The 23,894-nt window shown below is 42.9% G+C and overlaps 1 protein-coding gene across 1 annotated transcript in view; it reads right to left on the reverse strand.

Annotated features, from left to right (window-relative positions):
• plekhh2 (pleckstrin homology domain containing, family H (with MyTH4 domain) member 2) overlaps window positions 1–23,690 on the reverse strand; it is a 45,881-nt gene extending 22,191 nt beyond the window's left edge. Inside the window, exons 1-14 of the mRNA XM_021316335.2 lie at window positions 23,558–23,690; window positions 8,162–8,224; window positions 7,943–8,092; window positions 7,741–7,824; window positions 7,580–7,661; window positions 6,177–6,365; window positions 4,308–5,200; window positions 4,160–4,235; window positions 3,983–4,077; window positions 3,737–3,896; window positions 2,430–2,566; window positions 2,198–2,311; window positions 799–885; window positions 536–694 (exon numbers count right to left, since the gene is read on the reverse strand). Of these exons, the coding sequence (XP_021172010.2) occupies window positions 536–694; window positions 799–885; window positions 2,198–2,311; window positions 2,430–2,566; window positions 3,737–3,896; window positions 3,983–4,077; window positions 4,160–4,235; window positions 4,308–5,200; window positions 6,177–6,365; window positions 7,580–7,661; window positions 7,741–7,824; window positions 7,943–8,092; window positions 8,162–8,224; window positions 23,558–23,680 (2,412 nt within the window). The 5' untranslated portion in view covers window positions 23,681–23,690. The remainder of the gene's footprint in view (window positions 1–535; window positions 695–798; window positions 886–2,197; window positions 2,312–2,429; window positions 2,567–3,736; window positions 3,897–3,982; window positions 4,078–4,159; window positions 4,236–4,307; window positions 5,201–6,176; window positions 6,366–7,579; window positions 7,662–7,740; window positions 7,825–7,942; window positions 8,093–8,161; window positions 8,225–23,557) is intronic.
• Window positions 23,691–23,894: the final 204 nt, after the last annotated feature.

Consider the following 23,894-nt stretch of genomic DNA (forward strand, 5'->3'; position numbering starts at 1 on the left):
AAAAATACGGTATCATTTGTGCGTGTGTGTGTGTGTGCATACTGTCTAGAGCAGCTGTATCCAAACTTTTTGTCACATGAAGGCCAAAACACATACACTGCAAAAATTTAACTAAAATTAAGTAAAACTTTCTTGAAATGAGTGAATTTGTCCTTGATGTGAGCAGGTAAATAAAATGATCTGCCAATGGAATGAGTATTTTTACCCCAAAAATAAGATAATTAGATATACTGCACTTGAAATAAGATGATGGAGATGGCTTGCTCCTGTTTTAAGTGCAAAAATCTTATTCCATTGGCAGCTCATCTTAGTTACCTGCTTAAATCAAGGACAAATACACTTAGTTCTAGAAAACCTGACTTACTTTTAGTTCCCTTTTTGCAGTGTACATTAAAAAAATGAAATACCCCACAAATGTATTTGAATTTTTTTACTTCCTCTTCATCAATTTTTGAGAAAATTTAAGGATTTTAAATGCGCCTTATAGTCTGAAAAATACGTTTGTTTGTTTTTTTTCCATTATAGTTGTGCAGACCTTGATGAGCAGTCCCTTCATGATGGGGCGAATATCCGGCTGGGTGAAGAGAGGACTCGCAGCCTTCATCCTCAGGACGCTCTGCAGGACCCGCAGCCACTCCTCCAGCAGGTTGGGAGAGTCCGCTTTCAGGTAATAAACATGCTTCCCAGTCATGATCTGCCCACCAGAGTAACACAAAAACACACACAAGGAGCTTTAGCATTAATAAATGGGGGTGGACGACATCTGAAGTTTAACATCTTTTGTTTGAAATGAAGCACCTGAAGAACTTGCTTGCCGTCTCCACGGGTGATGCTGCTGCTCGCGTTGACTTCGATCTGACCCTGAGGCTTTCGGATCACGTCACTCTGTCGGAGAAACAGTACATTTTAGAGTTTCAGGGAGATAAGAATAAGAAAAAGAAGATTTTAAAATACTAAATACCAGGTGGCTTTTTCCTTACTTGATCAACCCTAAATATGTTTACGACTTAATAAAACTTGGAAAGAGTTTAAGTAAAAGCCATGATTTTTGTGAAATGTTTTCTGATGAGCGGATGTTTAATGAATAAGGAGCCACAGTTCAGTTTAGTTTGTGCGCCTAAACTGGCTGCATCGTGCTGCGTTTGCTAAATTCACAAAAGGAGAAAACAAATCTCCACAGACTGAAAAGGTATTTCACCAAAAGAAGCGAGAACACAGTCCTCTTTGCAGCTCCATGCCCCAGTAATACGTTACAGCAGAAACACTGATCAAAGTCTAAACGATTCAGCAACAGTTGACCTTAAACTGACTGAATTTACACGCTGATGCCTTTCATGGCTTTTACACAGTCAGAGTTTAAGCATGAGCGTATTAAGCCATCAACCGTAAACCATTTGAACATAATATAAGGTCAATTAAGTGAGAGGCTCTTGGGAATTTCAGATTTTAAGCTCCAAAAAGAAGGTTTCAACAGGAAACACTGCAAAAAGGGAACTAAAAGTAAGTAAAATTTTCTTGAAATTGGTGTATTGTCCTTGATTTGAGCAGGTAAATCAGAGGATCTGCCAATAGAATAAGATTTTTGCACTTAACATTGGAACAACTCATCTCCAGCATCTTATTTCAACCGCAGTATGTCTATTTATCTTATTTTAGATCATCTTATTTAGCTGCTCAAATCAAGGACAAATACACTCATTTAAAGAACATTTTACCTACTTTTAGTTCCCTTTTTGCAGTAAAACACTAAGGATTTAGCCTGGACTTTCAAAATAAAGCTCACAGATTTGCTTCAAAATAAAAGTCTAGGTCGGTCCTAAACACAGTTATCGCACCGTTAGTCTACATCTTCCCAATGGGCTTAGGAGACTGAAGCTGACAGCAGCTTTCTTCTCAGATTTTCTTGCTTTTTCAAAAACCGTTTTACCAGACCCACGATTTAGGATTAAGGACGGGTCATTTCTCATTTAGGTGACCCATGTGCTGCCTGGAAATCAGACATTTTAGCTGCAGTTACTTTTGTTTGGATGCGCTCTTGGGCTTTTCTTTCCCATCTCGAGTAAAAAACAGAAAGACAACACATCTATAGAAAAGTACTCGTAGTTTAACTGGTAGATCCAAAACACAGAGTAAAAGAGGATATGTTTTTTTTTTTTAAAATCTCAAAATAAAGGTTCTATAAACAGATAAAACATACTGGTGACTTATAGTAGAGCAGCTCTCCATCTTTGAGGACGAACCAGCGTCTCTTCCAGGTTTTCTTCCAAGTTTTAACCATTCTCAGCAGATAGCCCGACTTCTCCATCGGCTCCTGGAGGAAACGGCACATTTCAGTTCAAACAACTGCATGTTGAAAAAAAATACACTTGAGCGCTAGATTGGTTAATAAATGCTTCCTATAGTATAGTACACGGCTTGATGAGCCTCACACTCTTGCCGTTGTCGGCGGCTGAAGTGCAGGTCTTGGGCAGCTTCTGCTCAGGTTCAGAGCACTCTGTGTCCGTGGAATAGGCATCAGGAGGGATGGCATAGTCGCTCTCTGACGTCATGGAGGCCACGGACACGGCTGCAGGACATGCAGAGAAACCAACGAGAGGATAGAAAGAAATCTATTTCATCGCTATTGCTTAGGGGGGCTTCTCCCACTTAGAAAAGGGAGGCCTTCTGCAAAACAATACGAGAGTTTTTTAAAAGGGTTTTCAATTGAAGAGTTGTGATTTTTTTTTTATTATTATGTTACATGTTGTATTGTAAACTCATGCAAGTCCTGAGTCCTTGTTAGACCGTCTTAAGTGTGAATACAAATTACTTGTGTTTCATGGCAGATATTTCTTCAGTGGTCAAGATTTAAATGTACGGAGTGAATTCTGTTCCATTATTGTTGCATGCAAAGATGTTTTGTAAATGCAAATGTGGAAAAAAAAAAACAGTCTTTGTAAATTGGAATTTGAATGCAATCCAGGAATTAAACTTTGAAAAACCTCTTAATAAAAAAAGTTTTTGGGAATAACTTATTTGTTTTCATATATTTAATATAAAAATATATATTTTATTTTTTCATATTTAATCTTTTCAAATTTTATTTATTAAAATTTGTTTTAAAGATTTAATATTTTTTAAGGTAATTTTTTTTTTTATATTTCTCTTCCAGAGTGTGTTTTACAGATCGCATCACATTCTCTTCAAGAGCGAGAAGTTAAGAGAATCTGTAAATCGTAATCTGAAAAAAACTGAAATTAAAAACAATAAAACTGGAAAAAATACAATCTGAAAATATGTAATATGAAAAAGAAATGTTTTGTTTTCAAAAAAAATAAATCTGAAAACAGCAAAGTTACTCTCAAAACCTTTTTTTTTAAATTATATAGATTTTCAAAGTTTAGTTTTCAGGATTGCATTTTTTTATTTCCATTCACAAAATGTGTTCTTTGCTCACAACAATAACGGAACAAAATTAACTCCGTATAAACGTTAAACTTCGTATAAACGTGGAACCTGCAAACACTGAGGATGGATGGATGCTTTTTTTTAGACAGTGGATCAGGAAATAACGTCTGGAAATACAAATATTTTCTCACGCGGCATTTTCTTTTTCCATTCATATCCAAACAATTAAAATATCGCGATATAATTCAACGTTTTTCCAGACTTCAGTAGGAAGCCGTCCGCTGCTGCAGTCCAGCAAACACAGAACTCCTGTTTCTCTGAGGGAATCCCCAGCTGACCCGGCCCGTACCTCTTTTGAGGGACCGCGGGCTTCCCGGGCCGCTGTCCTTCCTGGAGTCCGAGGAAGCTTGGGAGCTGCAGACGGAGCCGTCCTCCTCTCCTGAGCTGGAGGACTCCTCGGAGCTGGAGGACTCGTCTGAGAAGGGACTGCTGCTCAGCAGGGTGGCTTTCTGCAGATAAACTCCGGCTGGTTAGCGTCCGCCCTGCCTGGGCATCCTCTCTGTGAGAAACGTAGCGGTAAAGACGCCGCACTCACCCCTTTCACCGTCGTGTAAACTGGGGTCGTCATGTTCTTATAGATGAGCGACGTGTACATGACGAAGGCGGGATAGGAGGCCTGCAGAGAGGGGTCTGAAGGGAGGACAACCCGGTTAGTCGGATATCAAACAAGAACTGGAGTCAGGGAAAGAAACTTGCTTTCAAAGGCTCCTACCTCTGCTGGGATGACCCGAACAGGACGTGTCGGACAGTCTGATCCCCGATTTAGCGACAGCGTAGATACGACTTTCCTGTGGAGAACATAAGCGACTTTCAGATGTTAGGTGTTAACAGAGCTCTGTGATATGTTGCAGCAGTCGTACCCAGGAGGGGAGTCTGTGTAGGGGAGGGGTGGGGGGTTTGCAGGGCCCGGAGCCGTCACCGTCAGCCCTCTCAGAACCGGCCTCTGACCTGGACGAGGTCTGTAAGGCCGACACCGAGTGGGGCGCTGGGGAGAGGGGAGGGATCTGGGGAGGCGTGTCCCTTCCTGTCTCCATGCCGTCCTCCAGGTGACGGTCCAGGTCGGTCTCCTGCGGCCGGAGGGGGCGGAACATGCTGAGGGCGTTGCGGGTTTGGCCGTGCGCCGCCTCGCTGCCGACAGGCGGCTGGCTCAGGTGTTTCTTCGCCAGAGGCGCGTTCAGCGAGCCGCACCCTGCGGGGGTCCTCAGGCGGGGCTGTTTGGGGGACGCCGGGTTGTCCGTGGGGTCCCGGGGCGCGTTGGGCCGCTTCGGCGTCAGGGCTGGGGTGAGGATGGGGCTGGGTGTGGTCGGCTCGCTGGAAGACGACGAGGAGTCCAGCCTCTGGGACTGGAACCTTTGGTTGAGCTCCTCGGAGGTGCAGTCCTCCAGCTTCGCCTTGCTCCCCTCCGACCCCGCGCCCAAACCTCCTGGCGCCGTGTCTGCCGCTCCTACCAGTCCGAAAACGGGTCGCTCGGCACGCTGCATGTCATCGTCAAACAGAGAGCTGCTGTCATCCGAAGCGGTGAGGTAGTTCTCGCTGCAGGGCCGGCTGAACCCGGAGACCCCCACAGGGCCCTCACACACTCCTTCCCCCTCTGAAGCAGCGCTGGGCAGCAGACGCGACCGCCTGTGGGACTTAGGTCCGCACGCATTTTCAGGGCTTTTCTTCGGCGCGTTGCTGTCCTCCCGTGAGGAAATCACGAGTCTGTGGACGTCAGCGCCGGCGTCCGGGGAGGCTGAGGGTTTAACGCTCCTCTCTGCCAAAACAAACAGAAACATGGAGATGAAATGCAATGCAAGCCGGGAGAAATAGCATTTCCTCTGACAAAGTGAAGTTGTACAAATCTGCAGAAAACGCTGAAATCAAAGCAGAATTTGGCCCCAGGGACACAACTCTGGATATCATGGCATCATTCAATGAACCTGCATACAGGTGCATTTTAATAAATTACAATATAATCGAAAAGTTACATTATTCACATCGTTCGATTTAAAAAATGTAACTTCAAAACACACAAAGTGATATATTTCAAACATTTATTTCTGTTAATCTTCATTAAATCTTACATATTGTGAAAATTTTGTTTTTATATTTTCCCAATAAAAATACTTTTTAAATACAGACATTTTAGGCCCTAAACAAACATTCAAAATGCTCGGTAGTTCTTCAGCAGTCAGTGACAAAAGCTCGTTGCTAAAGAGGTTGGATGTTGACAACGTTCTGCATCCAAGCATGTTAAAAGAAAGTTGAGTGGAAGAAAAAAGTACAGTAGAAAACTTAGGAGGCCAAGTGAAGTCTAGTTTTGTGAAGAAGCTTGTAATGTCAACTTGGCTCTTATCTGAGGAAAATTACTCATTTCATCCTCGTCACCAAACTCCAGAATGTTCTCGGTAGAGAACCTGCCTGCTGTCCTCCAACTAGGTCAGTTATGTCACAAAATTTGACAGCATGCAATCAATGATTTTCAGTTTTCTTTTTTAATTACTAAAACAAACAAGCTTCTTGATTATTTTCTAATTCACGGAGCTGTGCATGTTTGCCACGACCCCAATGTTCCCATGAACTGATAGCATGGCTGCCATGTTGTGAGTTGCGAATGCGACGTGCTGTGGAGGCCGCGGTCCGTTGGTTCTGTTTGGAGGGCTTCAGGTTACGCTGTGGTCTGCTATGATGCATCCGCAGATTCATAGTTGAACCCAGAAATAGGAGTTTCCCGCTATGTGAAGACTCACGAGTCGCGTCGACGAGCGTTTCCATCTCCTCCTGTGTGCAGAGGGTCCTCTGGGATGGTGCCGGCCCGGTAAGGACCTGAGGGTTTTTGCCCCTCACCTGAAAGCAGCCAAACGTGAGGCTGCTGAGACGCTGCGCCTCGCTAGGCGTGCACAGGACTCCTCGGTCACTGACGTACCTCTGCTCAAAGGCTGCAAACGCAAACAGACATGAGAGGAGAGAAAGGTCCTGCAGAGGGACAGTACGGTGGCCCAGAGGTGTCAACACTAGTACAGAAGCCGCAACACAAATACAAAAGCGGAAACACAAGAAAATATTGCCCGTTTGATAAGTAAGTGAAATGTTTTTCTTTAGTTATATATGGTACAGGTGTACTGCTATGCCAGAAAGTGAGTTCACTGACAACTGCAGGTTTGTTAACCCTGTGAAGAGAGAAACCTTCTGGAGTTCTGTTAAACTGTGACATCCTCCAGGGAAGACAGATCACCTGATTTACCATCTAATGTAGAACAGATTACTGGATCAATGTGTGCTTCTGTGCTTTTTTGTCTCTCTCGTTGTGTCTCTGCTCTGTCTTCTCTAACCCCCAGTCGGTCGAGGTAGATGACCGTTCATACTGAGCCTGGTTCTGATTCTGCTGAAGTGTTTCTTATCCTGTTAAAGGTGAGTTTTCCTCTCCACTGTCGCTTCATGCTTGCTCAGTATGAGGGATTGCTTCAAAGCCATGGACAATGCAGACGACTGTCCACTGTGGCTCTACGCTCTTTCAGGAGGAATGAATGCTGCTTGGAGAGACTTTGAAGCAATCAACTGGTTTCCTTATATAGGACTTTTTTTGACCAATCTGTATAATCTGACCCAATCTGTATAATATGATTAAATTTGACTTTGGAAAGTGCCTTGAGATGACATGTTTCATGAATTGGGGCTATATAAATAAAATTGAATTGAATTGAATTTTTAGGTTTGCGAGTCAGTGGTTACCATGGAAGCGAGTCCGGCAATTTCGGATAACTTGCATTGCCCAGCGACGGTATGGTGCATAAAACTGAGAATTTATCGCTCAGAAACTCTCCAATTGGTAGTTATAACTCCGACTGTATTGTATACTTTGGTTAAATTGTTTAAAATCGTCTCCATAGACTCGTTGAGTTGTTCTTAAAAGACAAACGGGCAATATTTGCTTGTGAGTCCGCAAGCAAAGCTCCTTCTTCACAGATTGTTTTTTGGCGGGTCTGCCTCTTCTTCTTCTGTCATGTATGACGACAAACTGTTGCGTGACTTCCGGTGTGGTTTTATATTTCCATTGCGGCTTTTGAATTTATGTCGTGGCTTTTGTATTAGTTTTGACACCTCTGGGCCACCGTAGGACATGCAGCTGCAGCGAGGGGTCGGTCCACCTCACCTTGCACTTGTTTCTGCAGCTCTGAGATCTGGGCTTCCTGCTGCTTGTTGGTTTCTCTTAATGCTGCGTTCTCCACCTCAAACTAAAGCAGAACAAAGAGGATTCGCTCTGAGCGGTAACATGGCAGGACTGCTTTAGCTCAGATTCCACTTTTTGTTTACCTCTGACAGCCTGAGCATCACCCACTCCTTGATCTTGGCTGCTTTCTCCTCCACCGTCCTGGCGTCCTGGACTCGAGTCTGTTTCTGTTGAAATCAGCACAAAGCAGGTCTGTGAGGATGGATACAACGAGCTTCCTGATGACCCTGGGGGTCTTGCCCTCAGATAAAGACAGACGGCGATCGGGGGATGTTGGGGATGTACCTGCTCCTCCAGCTGCTGCTCCAGATGGCCGATCACCTCCTCCTTCTCCTGCACCGAGGCCTGCAGCTCCTGGCACTGCTGAAACAAACGCATCTCAGAGTCGCCGCCCTGGCCGTCTGGTGCCTTCAGCTTCTCCTCCATCCACTTCACCTGGGATCGCAGCACGTCAGCTTTCTCCACGGACGCCGACAGGAAATGTTGTTTTTTGTTCTCTCTTACCTGCTGGTTCGCAGCAAACGCTCGCTTCTCTGCATCAATCACCTGTGTCTCCAGTTGCTGAATCTACAAAACATTAGAGCAGGTTTCTTTGTTTTGCTCCTTTTGAGGTGATTAATCTTCAAACCGTTTTCCCCGACGATATTTGTGCAATACCTCAATAGTTGATCAATGTAATTATTGGAAAACAAATAAAACCTAACACAAAGAGTCTGCTAACTTATCCACACCTTTCAAACTCGCAAGTCTACTAATGATGCTTTTTATGTTTCTTCCCCTCTGAGCAGAGTTTTGAAACATTTTTGTAACACTCTCATTTTCTTTACTTGATCATTTTGCTCTCAGATATTTCTCTATATCATTATTTAGGAAGATTTGTTCGACAGACACATACTCTGCACTGGGATGGGAGAGGCAGCTATCCCTGTGTTGGTTCCTCTGGGGCCCCTTAGCTCTGGGGGTCCTTTAGGGCATCTGGGGTTCTGGTCTACCCGGTAGAGATGCACCGATCCAGTTTTTTCTGATCCAATCCGATACCAACACCTGGTACACACCAGGATCTAAGGGTATCGGCCGATACCTGATACCGACTTCATACTACAGTTCAGTTAATAAGCCGTGTACCTTGCCATGTGAGTGAAGTTTTCAGGCTTGAAATAATAAACATTGTTAAAAACGTTCTGCTTTAGCATGGTGCTTCTGGAGGCGCTTATTTAAGTTTGTGGTGTTAAATTTACCAACCTTATCACCCCCCTTCACAACCTCCGCATTGCAGATGCTGCAAAGAAGTTAAAAAGTTAAGTTTGAAATGTCTCCAAATAGCAGACTTGGCTCGGTGTGGCACAGGCTCCATGTTGCTCTGCGTTTGCTCATCGCTACCTGCTGTGCATAACCGCCGTTGCAAATATAGAAGTGACTAGGTCGCCGTAACTGTATTGCTGTGTACGATATTAACAAATATAAAGAAATGTCTGGATCGGCATCAATCATCCGATATCCGATCCAGCTAATTAGTCAATATCGGAGCCGATATTCGATCCGGGTATCGGATCGGTGCATCTCTACTACCCGGTGCCTGCCTCTGTGATCTGGGAGGGTGGGGGGGGGGGGGGGGGGATGGGGTTCTTTGGCTCTTCACAACCACTATTGAACATTTTTCTCATGGATAAACCTTACATACACAGGTGCACTCTCACAAACAGCTACAGGTGCTTGGATCCAGGTGCTTACAGACTCACTACTATACAGAAAAACCTCTATTATTATCTTCATGATAAATAATCCTGTATATTCTTCAGTGATGGTATCAAGGCGTTTTGGTTGTATATACCTGTAATACCTTATCGGCTGGTTTTGTTTTTCTTTCTATATCTCTTTCTCCAGGTGTAGAAGCAGACTCAGAGGATCTTATCTTGTACTCTCTTTTTCGTCGACTCTATTTTTGTTAACTTTTGTCCCCTGTAACATTTTGCCTCCCCATTTTCTCTTCCTTTCTTCCTTTGTTACCTTTCCGTTTCTGTGTCCATTGAACTTGAAGTAATCCCAAAATAATCAAGCGGAGCACCGTAGCGAAAGCAGTAATGCTCCACTTGTGAAAGTAAATCTGTTGGGCTCTCTTTGGCATTAAGACAACAATTCTTATTGCTGCACTGCCAGACAGGACAGGTTAAAAAAAGCAACGATTATAGAATAGGTTATTTTGTTGCCATTGCTATTGGAGCATTACAAAAACTAGATGGAATAATAAAGGAGAAATGTCCTCTGATTCTTTAACTTTAACTCAAATCAACAGGTATATGATTGGTCAAATGTTCGGCCAGAATGACGTCAGAAGCCTGTTGGCGGCTACAGAAAGTGTAAAGTCAAAGTGCATCGTGGTCAGAGACCTTCAGTCAAACATTAGTGCAGGAGCATACAGCAGTGAGGTAGTAAGGTGAGCTTGTGTTTATAATTAGGGATAAAAAAAATCCACAATAAATTCAAACTAGAGCACCCAGGAAAAAAAAAACATTTCAGAAATTTAATTATAGATTAGACTGCTGGTTTCTCACATTATTCTGTGAAATGTAAAAACGTTCTTGTCCATCTAGTGGACATCTGTCCAACAAAACCTTCGGAATAATAAGTAAACGTATTTTAGATTTGACATCAGAATGCCCTACTCTGTAATTAGATGTCTTATTGAATGGCCAAAGGTGGGACATCTTTCAGGTAAGTAGGCGTTTTGTTGAGTTGCAGGGTGTTGCATAATGATGCGGCGCCACGGTCCTGAAGCTGAAGCCACCTCTTTGTGCACAAGGATCCGAGCCGAGGGGGAGGGAGCTGGTGGGAGTGCATTAGACCTGCGGTGACACCTGAAGGTTGCACAGCTCCTACACACAGACACATTGAGGACTGCTCAGCAGATCCTGACGGGGGAGTGAACGATGGCTCGGGGGTTAAGGAGGGAGCCGCCGTGGCTTTATGAGCAACATTCCTCTGACATTCCTCGGCGCAAAGCGGCGGAAGCAGCAGAGTCTTCTCCGCGTCTTCGGAGGGAGATCTCCAAAACCTCAGGAACTTTATGAAGGGGTGGAAAATGCAGGAATGTTGAGGGAACGTTTCACGGTTTTGGATTTTCTGCCACATGTGCAAAAATACACGAAGAATTCAGAAAAGGCTGGGGGGGGGGGATTTCACATGTTTCATTCTGATTTGAAGGACAGTGGCAAAAGGAAATGCTCTAACAGTTTGTGAGCTATTGTGATTCAACTTTTGGACGCATCCTTTCTGAAACGCACCTGAACCAAGAAGCTGAATTCCCACCTCGGCATTCAGTCATCCGGCTCTGCAGAGGTCCGGTAACGAGTCGTTCATTTGATTGAGGTGTGTTGAAGAAGAGATCCGTCTCAAGCTTACAGGACGGTAGCTGTCGAGGGCTATGACCTGGGCACGAGTTAAGGTCATGTCTCCTTCCAGGAGAAAACCCCATCCTTCATCGCTCCTCCTCTAATCTGCTGGGGTCATCAAGCTTTTGGCTGGCTAGTAAATAATGGACCGACCAGAGGAACGGGTATTATGTCAACAAAGCCGACCAGAAATCGTGTTTAACAGAACCCAGATTAAGCCCCCCAAAAAACTAATAATAAACCACGTCTCAGTCATTTTGGCTCCTCCCTTTATTCAGGAGTCGCCACAGCAACTTGCACACAGATTTGTTTTTTACACCAGCTGCCCTTCCTCACTCAAACTGGATTTGAACCGAGGTCCTCTGTATCAAGACACAGCCGGCTATGCCACAGAGGGACTAAAGAAAAAAATAAAAACATAAAAAGTCTCAATCAAATCCGAACCAGAGCTCCAGATCAGGACACCCAAAAGTCTTGACTCCTTAGACTTCTTTAACTTTCCCATGTTTTGCTACATTACAGCAACAAAAGCGAAGGTATTTTACTGAGATTTAAGCCGACGGAAACAATAGATAGGCGATGAAGTTAAATTGTGTTCTGATCTGACCAGAGGACCTTCTTCCACATGTTTGCTGAGTACACCGTGTTGCTCTTCTGCCGGCTTTCTTCCTGCTACTCTGGCCATAAAGCAGAAATGTACGATGTGCAGCACTGGTTTCTCCACTAACAGATGTTCCCACCTGAGCTGTGGATCCCTGCAGCTCCTCCAAAAGCTATCTTGGATGCCTCTGTTTAATGTTTGGAGCTTGGGGTGTTGCTTTATAATCTAATCCTTCTTTACATTTCTCCACAGCTTTCTCCCTCACCTGTCTGCTGTGTTTATACCCTCTGATTTTTATGGGTTTATATTAATTTACACACAGGTTCCACCATTTTCACAACTGGAGGCAAAGGATTTTCTTCAGGGGTACCAGAATAAACCAGCATTTTTCTGATTTTTATTTGTGAACAGTTCTCTACATCATTTATCATTTTCCTCTTGACTTCAGAACGACATACTACTATCTATCTATCTATCTATCGCGCAACAAGTTAATAATGTGATAAAATCAAAATGATGTGAGGGTCTTTAAGTAGTTTTGCAAGAAGCTGTTTAATAACCGAGCTCCTAATTTGGCTTAAACAAATATTCACATTTAAATTCCTTAAAATCTGTGGTTGCAGCTCCACTGAAGTCTGTTTCAGCTTGTTCAAACGCCACACGTGTGCAGCAGCTGGGCTGTTTCAGGCGATCTGTCCAAGAAAATAAATCATTTCAGTAAAGCTATTCAGAAATTTATGAGGTGGACAGAACTACTGCTGTGACGTGACGCCAAGGAGCACAGCTGCCAGACTGAAAATAAAAGAAAAATAACTCTTAAAGTAGGATTAAATGTCTCAGACTCCTTTCAATTTGAATTTTAAGGTCTCCAGTTGCCATAAAAACCAAACGAACATCCATGCACCCATCTATTATCTACAGGCGCTTTTCTGTGAAGAGTCGTGGAAGGGCGTGGGGGGTGGGGGGTGGTGTAGTGCTGGTGCCCATCCCCTGCGGTCATTGGGCCCAAGGAGGGACACACCCTGGACGGGTCCATCACAGTCCACCAGTCCATCACAGGGCAGCACAGAGACACACAGGACAAACAACCATGCACAGAGCGAGAGAGAGACCAATTGACCTGGCACTCATGTTCTTGGACTGCGGGAGGAAACTGGAGTAACGGGAAAGAACCCACACATGCACAGGGAGAACATGCAAAGTCCACGCAAAAAGATTCAAACACAGGACTTTCTTCCTGCTGCCGCCGTGCAACCCATAATAATACAGGTTAGGTCTATTTTATGGTCTCCTATTGTTCTTCATGGCAGTTAGCAGTGAAACAGCTGGAGTATTAGCGCCTTCTTGTGGCAGCAGTCATGATTACACCCAGGAAAACACAAGCAAAACATTTTTCTTTTATTCTTCGAAAATTGTCCAGTGTAATGTACTGGAGAGTATTAGGGCCACTGTGTAAGGGCCAGTCAGAATTCTGCCTTTAATTTAAGAATTCAAACTTTTTTTCTCAGAATTCTGACTTTAATCCCAGAATTCAAACATTTTTTTCTCAGAATTCTGACTTTAATCCCAGAATTCAAACATTTTTTTCTCAGAATTCTGACTTTAATCTCAGAATTCTAACTTTTTTTACTCCGAATTGTAACTTTAATTTTAGAATTCAGAGTTTTTCTCTCAGAATCCTAACTTTAATCTTTGAATTCAGAACTTTTTCCTCAGAATCCTGACTTTTTTTTTTTAGAATTCAGAGTTTTTCTCTTAGAATCCTAACTTTAATCTTTGAATTCAGAACTTTTTCTTAGAATTCTGACTTTAATTTTAAAATTCAGAGTTTTTTCTCTGAATTCTGACTTTAATCCCAGAATTCTAACTTTTTTTGCTCAGAATTCTAACTTTAATTTTAGAATTCAGAGTTTTTTTCTTAAAATCCTAACTTTAATCTTTGAATTCAGAACTTTTTCCTCAGAATTCTCACTTTAATTTTAGAATTTAGAATTTTTTTCTACAAATTCTGACTTTAATTTTAGAATACTTGAATTCACATTTACTTTATGTAAAATAAACATTTGTTTATTGTTTTTATTTTTTTTTTTTGTTTATTTTACATAAAGTAAAATATGTTTGTTTGTTGTTATAGATATTGCCATTTTTAATCTATATAAATGGAAGTGTGAATAAACATGAAGGGTAACGGAATAAAATAATAGTTTTATAGCAAAAGTTTTAGATGCGGCTCACTGGTGGATTGTGCTATTTTTAGAACAGGCTCGTGGACGCCACATGTGGTCCTCGGGGGCTACTTGGTGCCTGCGGGCCCCGTGTTGGTGACCCCTGCTCTATACTGTTCTGTGGTAATGTGAGTTTGAAATAATAAACAGTCCAACAGTGATATATTTGTCTGCTTGGCTAATAAAATAATTGTAGACCATCAAAACTCATCGAGGAAACAGTCCAAACGGAATTTCTAGCCTTACAGAGATTTCTTCTCATTTCCTCTAGTTATCCAAAATGGCAAACAGAAAAACGGCTGGTTTAACGTTAGGCAGTGGAAACAGCGAGGATGTCGGTCAGGGTGTGTCTGCCTCCGGCCTGACTGGGTCTCTGGAAGTCAGTAGAGCCAAGGGAAACCTGGAGCACGGCCATCCCATTCTCCTCTGCCTGCACACACCTTGAGGCTAAAAACAGCTGCCCCCCTTTCCACCCAGTTACCATGAATGTGAAGTCCTCTGCTGTTCATAACAGGAAGACCATACGCTGTACAGTCATGGAAAAAAAAGAAAGTATAACGTTTAACCTAAAAGGACATGCTATAATTAATCAGATTCTTTGCCAGGTCCAAAAAGGATTTTAATCTCCCCTCAAAAGACACAAAAACGCGTGACAAATTCAACACTTTTATCATTTATTAAACAAAGATGAAGCCAAACTGTAAAGGCAGTGTGTAAAGAACAAAGAGGAACCACAATGTTCCTCCGCGAAATTTAGGAACATTATCTCATTAACAGCAGCTGGATTGGCAGTTTGCTGGTCTGGAGCAACCAAGAGCTTGTTAACACAATAGCCCCATTAAAACTACCCTTTTTTAACCAATCCATGGCGATTTCGGACCGAGCTTGGATCTTACGACCGTTTACACACCACGCTAGCACGGTTCCTCGCCTCCTAGTGACGATCTACGGTACTACTGCTCTCTAGGATTGACGGAGGGAATCAAGCAAATAAAAATGGCAGCGCCCGTAACATTCAGGAAGTTATGTTTGGTTATAATTGTGTCTGCGGAGAGTCAGGCGAAGAAGGCAACCTCTGGTGAATTTACTTGACGGAGTCGGCTTTTGGGACGTGGATAAGACAAACGAACGTCTAATCAGGATTTACAGACGCAGGAAACAGTGACAGACGTTGAGGTTCATCACACTGCTAAGCAGTATCATCACTGGAAACCATGTGGCACAGTAAGGAAGCTAGTATTTTTATGAATGTCTGAAACCTCAAAATTAGTCAGCTGACTAAGGAGATGACGTGGTCTGCTCATGCGCTCTTTGTTATCAGCGAACCGAGCCACCGATAAACCGGGCCGAGCCCACCCATCGAACTGGTCTAGATTTAGCGCGGTCCGGTTGTGTCTGGCACGGTTCAGTTCAGTTTGCGTTCCATTTACACTCGATAGTTATCTCAGTTACCGAGCTCGGACCGTTCTTTGCACGGTTAAAAAACGGTAGTGTAAACGGGGTTATTGTTAACATGGAAACACATCACCAATGACTCAGAGAAACAATCGATGACACCATCAATCCTAGAAGGGTTATATCTGCAAACTATTTAAAGTGTGTTCTGCACAGACAACAAAAAAACAACAACAAGGGCTTGGTTGGAATGGTTGAAGGAGAAAAAAAGGTTCTCTTTAAAAAGATTTTTGCACCATGACTTTTCTTCATGATGCACGGTACGATGCTTGAAGAAAACCAAACACAGCGCATCGTACCAACTGTGCAACACGGCGATGGAGGGCTGATCATCAGGGCTCGCTTCACGGTCATTGAGCTGAACATGAACCCCTCTGTACACCAAACTATTGTAGGGTGAAATGTGAGGCCTTCTGTCCAACAGCAGAAGCTTGACCCAAAGTTGGTCATCAACAGGACAACGCTGTCAAACGTAGCAGCAAATCTGCATCAGATCAACTCAAAAAGGAGAGAATCGGTGTGTTGCAAAGGGGCCAGTCACAGTCCAGAACTCCACCTGATTGAAATGCAGAGGAGGAACCCTGAGGGAGTGGTCCCGAAACAACTCTGATGAAATGTAGCGATCACGGAAATACGACAGGGCCAAATTAATCCTGAAGGTTATCGTTGCTAAAGTTGGCGACACAAGCTGTTGAGCCATTGGGTGTGCTTAGTTTTTTCACACAGGGGTTTAACATTTTGGCTTCACTGAAGTGCTGATAATCTCAGTGAAAATCCAGACCTCACCCTGGTTGAAATGCAGTGGAGGGATCTTGAGAGAACTGTGCAGAAACCTCAATGAACTGAAGCGATGTTGTACAGAAATAGGGCCAAAATCTTTCCACAGTGATACGAGAAAGAGAAAGCGACTACTGAGGTGCTACCAAAAAGGTTCCTCTGTTAGCTTTTTTAAGATAAAACATAACTATATAATAATAAAAAAAAACACATTTGCTTTTAAAAGCTGAACTTTTGACACCCACAAACAGAGGCTCTGTCTGCCGTATTTAGATCCGCCGCTCGACCACAACTTAAAAGCCACATCTGCCTCCTTCAGCAGCACATTTAGCATCTGGCACTAAAACATCCTGTCAATTACAGGGCATGTGAGCTGGAGGCTCCAGCTGGAGTCCACACACATCGTCCCATACGGACAACACACAAAGATGTGAGAGCAACCAGTAGGGCCACGATTATGGTTGTCATCTGCCTATTTGTTTCCCTCAGTCTGGGTGCCACACCGGGGGCCTCAAGCTTCAGACTGACGCTGAGGTGGAGAAGTTTAAATTGGCACTTGAATGAATTTTTGCCACATTAAGTCCTTGTGCACAGCCAAGATAACACCCCCCCCCCCCTTCCACCTCCACTGTGCTCACCTACGCAGTCAATCCTCCCTTCAGACCCAAAATCCAGCGTGGCCTGCCATTCCTGAAATTCCACAACTGCTGCAGTTCAGCCAACCTCTCCCTGAACTACACCCTGCAGGCCAGGCAGCCAGCTCACAAAGCCTCCCTCTGTGGGCCGTCACCCACACGCTGCTACGCACGTTAAATATTCACCAAGCAGAGGTGATGCACAGACGCTCACCGACACGCGTTGGAGAACATCGCCCGTTCTAGAACAAACTACTTTCACTCAGACGGCATAAAACGAAGAGCCAACAGAGATCAGGACGGATGTAGGAACGTAAAAGTTGTGCTGAGGGTAGAAAAAAGGGTAAATTAACCATATGTGGCTGTGTTGAGCTGACTGGGAAGCTCCAGACAAAATCAAAGCAGATGCTAGCGGGACACTTTCTTAATTTCTTGCAAAATGGCTTGCATCTAAGTAGTACCTCAAGGGTGAATTCTCGGATCATTAATGTTCAATCTTTGGGGAGTTCATAGAGAAAAAAATTCTAAAAATTCTGACTTTAATCCCAGAATTCTAACTTTCTTTGCTTAGAATTGTTACTTTAATCTTTGAATTCAGAATTTTGTTCTCAGAATCGTAACTTTAATCTTTGAATTTAAACTTTTTCCTCAGAATTTTGATTTTTGATTTTAAGGTTTTTTTTTAAATTCTGACTTTAATCTCAGAATTCAGAATATTTTTGTCAGAATTATCAATTGTCTGTGATTTAAAAAGTCAGATCATTGAGATTAAAGTCAGAATTCTGACATCTCTTTTAAGCTGCCCTATACCACGGGTCACCTCTATTTCATAGACAAATCCACAACAAGATCTCATAATTAAGCAGATTTATTTTTCCCTATTGTCTGATTACCCATTCCACCTCTTATTGCACCATATTTAAGAGTCAGATACTTTCATGCACCCTTTAACTTCCTTCTTTAAATGTTTCTCAATTTCTATGTTGCCATTTTCAGCCAGCGTGTCCTCCACTGCTTCAGGACTCTCAGTTTTCTGTCAAATCCCCCCAGAGTGCAAAGTCCACACACCCAAACTAATTAATTTCCACTATAATCAAGCTCGAAATAACCTTTTTTTCTAACAAAAACCCAAACAAAAACAAAATAAAATAAAAACAGAAATGAATTATATATTTGATCTGACCTGCTTCATAAACCACTGTAGACACAGAAAATCACGCCATGATAAGGTTTGCCCCTTTAAATTCAGGGACTTTAACCATAATCTAAGTGCACATAGATTATGAACAGGCCTAAAATTCAAGCCAGATGCCGTGTTGCGTTTAAAGGGTTTATTATAACAAGAACTGGTGACGGACAAGGAGCCTCTGCAAGAGCAAGCTGGAGACCTAGCAGTGATGAAGGCTGGCTTAAGCCTGGTTTATTTATGCTTGACGCATCCGCGAGGCCATTTTGGCTCCCACGGCTCTTCGTGCGGCCAAAAGTTTCTGCTTGGCGCTCCTAGGAAAATTCCTAACTCTGCGGACGGTCCAACACAGAAACAAAATGGTGGATGAGCATGATCTTTATGATTTGGCCCATAAAGAGCCTCATGATCAACAAATTGTTAACAAATCCTGGAGATTAATCGCCGTCACTCTTGGAAGACAGTAAGGCTTTAAAGTATTGAAAACAACTGTGCTTTCTACTTCTGCATGTAGTGGGTGTTGTATGCTTGCTGTAGGAGCACAACGCCGCCATCTAGAGGCTAGAAAAATAGTGCTAATTCAGAGAAAAAGACGCATGGAGCATAAATCCTGCAGATGTTGTGTCTGCACGTCTCATTTCTGGGCAGAACGTACGCGCGTCAAGCATAAACCAACCTTTACTCTCTGCAGAGATGTCAAGCAGGATGGCTGGGGCTAGATTCAAGTCTGGGGAACAGGCTCGGGTCATACACGGAAGTGCAAACAGGGCAGAGGAATCCAGGGGCTACACAAGGCTCCTGTTGTGGTACATATACCAGTCGGGGTCCAGAAATCAGAAGATTGGTGGAAGTCCAACAAGAGGAGGGAAAGGTAGGAAAATCCAGGGAACGTGAAACGTGGTCAAGACGTGAAGATCAGGCATGAAAGGGCCGCTGACCATCTACTTGCAAAAGCTTTCAATAATCTGGCACCGTCTTAGGAGGAATAGGAAACAGGTTGTGGTATGAGCTTCACTGCCAGGGGCCAGATCATGACACTATGGTTCATAAAAAGAAACCTGTTGTCTTTTTTTTTGTTTTTTGTTTTTTTGTTCCATAGCCAAGTATAAGACGCAAGTATTACATATAATTTTGTTGGTATAGTTTTAATGTATTACAAAGGAAATAACTTTGTCCTGGATTTGTTTATATATAGCTAATTTTGTAGCAAAAAAATTAGAAATTGTTTGTGTAAAGGTTGATGTTTCATCTAGCCATATCGTACCAGAAGAAAAAAAATTTGGAAATATATGGAGCAGAAATAATAAAGTTCAGGCGTTTCTTTAAATGTGTCTTAAGTGTAACAAGTTTGTCCACTTGTTAGTAATAAAGTGCATATATCGAATATAAACTTGGTTCTGTACCAAGTTGCTCTGGTTCATTCCTTGAATGGCATAATTCAGGGTTGGGTGCTTGGTAAAACAGGTAAAAATCAACCAATAAACATCTCAAACGATGATGCATGGGGGTAAAAATGACCAAGGCACAGTGAATGTAACACACATGGTCTCTCCAGAAAAATGTGTGGCCCTCTGTTCCTGCTGCAGGGCCCCGTCGGACAAAACTAACAAGCCTCCCAATCAGCTGCGACCCACGCATGCACAACGCGCGTTTTCATTCTTGTGCAAAAATCCGAGGTAAAAGGGTTTAGATAGGAACCGACCTGCATGCTGCGCTCCCAGAATAACTGACTGCTTCAGCCTGCAAACCCACTTCCTGTATATTACACACACATTCACATAATATTTACTAAAGCGGGTATTTCCTCCCCAGGGCTGCTCGCTCCCCACACAATACTCCCTTTACCTCATTTCTTACCCTGACTCTTGAAGCCACTAAAGCTGGCTTTTTTAGACATTTCTGCTATTAAAGCAGTTTGCCAGTTTTACTCAAACCTGACTGGTTTCTACAGAGCTTCTCAGCAGACCTTTTGGGATCTGCAGGACTCTTGAAACTAGTCTTCTTGTAGGTGATCGTTTTACGGCAAAAATGTTGCTAGAGCGCGACAATTTGACAGAAAACAAGCAAAATGTAATTTAGCTGAGTTACACCATTACCCTTCACAACGACTGCTACATCTGTTTAGATGATAATCTCATCTCGAGGTTTGTTGATAATGACGAACATGCTGAAACTTACCTGGGATAAAACGATCATTTATACTACTGACAGCAAACAAACACTTTAATAATTTGACTAAATGTTTGCATTCCTGCACGTTTTTTAACATTTTCTTTCACACTACAACCACAATCTCCTATTGTATTTTATCAGGATTTTATGTAACAGGCTGACACAAAGTAGTGAATCAATTAAAGTGGAAGGAAAACGATATAAAGCTTCAATATTTTTTTTACAGTTTAAAATCTGTATGTGGTGTGCATTTTAGTTACATTTGAGTTAAATTCCTTTCAGACCCGGTTTCACTATGATAACAGCTGTAAGACGGGAATTTTCCCCAAATAGCTCAGTCAAATTAGCATGAAATAGTTTGTCAAGTCTTGCTGTTATCTTAGTTGGATAAAGTTCTGGACTATGACCAGGTCATTGTAACACATTAATTCACTAGACCGTGTCACTGTAGGTCTGCCTAGACGTTTGGGGCTGTTTGTCCTCCTGGTAGATGAACCTCTGCCCCAGTCTTAAGTATTTTGCTGCCTTTTCTTTCAGGATTGACCTGGATTTAGCTTTGTCCATCTTCCCATCAGCTCTGACCAGCTTCCCTTTCCCTGCTAAGGAATCGCATCGTCGCAACATGAAGCTGGCCCCACGATATCTGACTGTGTGGATGGTGTTTTCAGGGTGATGCGCAGTGTTCTTGTTTTTTTTTTTGCCACGTTTAGTGTTTAGGCTAAAAAGTTATATTGCGGTCTAATCCTACCGTCCTGCGCATGTTTTTCAGTGTTTTCTACATCACTTCTTATGGCTTTTCTTCAAAAATGACATTCTTCTTCCCAATTACCCGAGCTGTGGATCTGTGCAGCCCTTCCAGGGTCATCATGGGGTTCTTAGCTGCCCTGTCAGCAGATTCTCCCACCTGAGCCATGGATCTTTGCAGCTCCTCCACAGTAACAACAGGACTTACGTTGTCGCTGACCTGTCTGCTGTGATCCTTGGTCTTCATGATGCTGTTTGTTCCCTAATACTGTATTTATACTAAAAGTAAAGGAAACCCGGTCAGACTTGGTCGCCTCTTAAGGCAATTTATGGAACCAGATTTTATTTAGGGGGATCAGAGTATAGGGGGCCAATAGAAATGAACACCACCTTTGAAAACCATGCTATATTTTTATTTTACTTCACAGTTATTAGCTATGTAGTGCTCATCACATCAAATCCTAACAAAAGATGAAGTTATGAAGTTTTAGGTTGTAAGGTGCTGTTGCATTTATGGCCCCCAGCTTGGGTTCCCATGTGTTTTTTTTTTAAGTCTACTGAACTCTGACTGACCTCCAAAGCCGGCAAGTTAAATCAGTGATCTCCCATTTGCAGGAAAGACTGAGGGATTACTGATATTCAATGTCAGATTTAGATCAAACCCTCTGAGTTCACATGCGGATCCCTTTACCATAAATGTTCACTTTCTCATGAGCTATGATACTTCTCAGTCAAACATCTCTTCATATTTTGGCTTTTTTTTTCTTGCTTTACCTTAGCTGCTCTTTAAAGCTATGATATAAACACAATCAGAGAGAAAACCCCCTGAAGAAGAAGACACTGTTTCAGGACCGACACCATAAGTCTGTTAATATTAGACGATATGACCAAATTATGCGGCAGTAGAAGCAGAGCGTTTGACGTGTGGGACGAACAAACCCACCAAGTCTATCTGGGAGACTTGTTTTGCTGACCAGCGGGGCTCCAGTAGGGCTCTGTAATTGACTGGAGCTGGGTCAATCCCATCATGCAATGCATGGCCAAGCCCCGCGGTCAGCCTGGTGTTTACATTAGAGCTCTAATCAGCATCCCCGGAGAGCAGCTTCAAATCTAGGCCACGGAGCAGTTTGGGCCGGCCCAGACAGAGCCGGCTGAGAGGGACGGGCAGGTCTGTGCCCAGCTGACATGCCATGAGCTCCCTTTCTGAATTTGGATCCCTTCCTGTCCCTACGGGGGAGGTTTTTTTTTTTTTTTTTTTTTTTTTTTTTTTGGATGCAGTGGCCATATTTTCCGAGAGATCGTCTGTCAAACAATACAGTCAGTGTTTGCACGAGTCGCATCACTTCTTCAGCGTCAATGGATCAATTTCACGCTTGGGTTGTGGGAAGAGTCGGAATCCTATAGATAACCAGATGAAAGTACAAAAGAATTATGAAAAGAGGGAGTTTCCATGTGTACCCATGCAAGATGAGGGATACTCAACCCACTCAGAAACCCAGGCTGAAAGTTCTGCCTAAACCAAAGGTCTAGTTGCTGCATGTATCATTGTGGTTTCTAAGCCACTGTTTAAACTGGGAAAGACAAAATAACATCGCTTTCGAGTGAGGCAGGGTTGTTCTTCATAAGTTAGGATATAGCTACCAGTATAAACTTACCCATATCTACTGTCAGAACACTGATTGAAGACTTTAAACCAGCCGAAACGATCCCAGACAAGGCTGGGGGAGTTTATCTTACAAAGGATCGGTTATCTTGCCACTACACACAGTGATGAGGATGGTAACAAAGGTATAAAATAATCCCTAAACTCATTATTAGAGATCTGAAGCAGTAAGAACAACCTTGATGTCAGTAAGTTTCCAAAACAACCATTAGAAGCCATCTACAGTCAATTCAATTCAATTTTATTTATATAGCGCCGATTTATGAAAGATGTCATCTTAAGGCACTCTCCAAAGTCAAATTAAATCATATTATACCGATAGGATCAGATTATACAGATTACACTAGTTTCGTGAAATCTACATGGCAACTTGTAGTTTGGGAGCCATGTCAACACATTGCTATGTCTCTCCTACCATCACAAACATCAACATGTGGAGTTTAGTCATCTCCATCGGCACTTAAACTGGATCTGTGTGCTTTAAGATGAGGCCAAGACTGAACGTTTCAGGGACAAACACACAAATAATGATGAATATAAATATGGACAGCGGAGGACCTGTGATGCTCTGGTACGGCTTCTCTTCAAAAGACCCCGGGAACCTTACTATCATAAACTATTTGATATACCAGGAGATTTTTAAAGGAAAATCTAGTAGTCTCAGTCAGAAAACTGAAAGCATTGGTGACCATTGGGTCTTTGTTGGGAAAATTACACGAAACCTGTGATTAAATCACAAAGATTCTTCACCAGACACAAAATGAACAGTCTCTCATAGCTACTAATGGCCTTTATGACTAAATCCTTTATAAAAGATGTGGGGTGAGAAGAGAAAACAGTGAAAGATCCCTCTTTTCTGGATGCTCCAACACTTGGACTCCTTCTAGAAGATGAACTACTGTCAAACTCCCAAATCGGAGTTGCACAAAGTATTAAACCTAGGGGTGGGATAAGCAGGGAGCAAAACTCCCTCATTAATGCCAGGAAGAACCATCGGGGACAGCGAGGAGTCTCGGCAGCGCATTCTCAGACGTCGGCTTGCCCTGAACCAACCTTGTCAGCGGTGAGCTCCCGAATCTTAACGATCTGGACCCTGAACTTCAGCAGCAGCGCCTCCAGAACCGTACACCTCTCCTTCCAGTCGTCCTGGCTCATCGCCTCCTCCCCCTCCGCCATGACGCCAAGCTTTTCCACACACAGAAAGAAACGGCAGTGAGAAACAGAGCAGAAACGCGTGAACAAAGTCTTGTGTTGGCGACGATTAGTACCTGAAAATAACAGAATATAGTAAAGTAAAATGAAATGTTTCTCTTCTTTTGGTTTTGAAATAGAAACAATAACCTAAACATTTATGGACCCACTGCTTCTGGTGGTAAAGGTAAAGTCAAAT

The sequence above is a fragment of the Fundulus heteroclitus genome, chromosome 22, assembly GCF_011125445.2.
Source record: "Fundulus heteroclitus isolate FHET01 chromosome 22, MU-UCD_Fhet_4.1, whole genome shotgun sequence".
NCBI classification, from domain to species: domain Eukaryota; kingdom Metazoa; phylum Chordata; class Actinopteri; order Cyprinodontiformes; family Fundulidae; genus Fundulus; species Fundulus heteroclitus.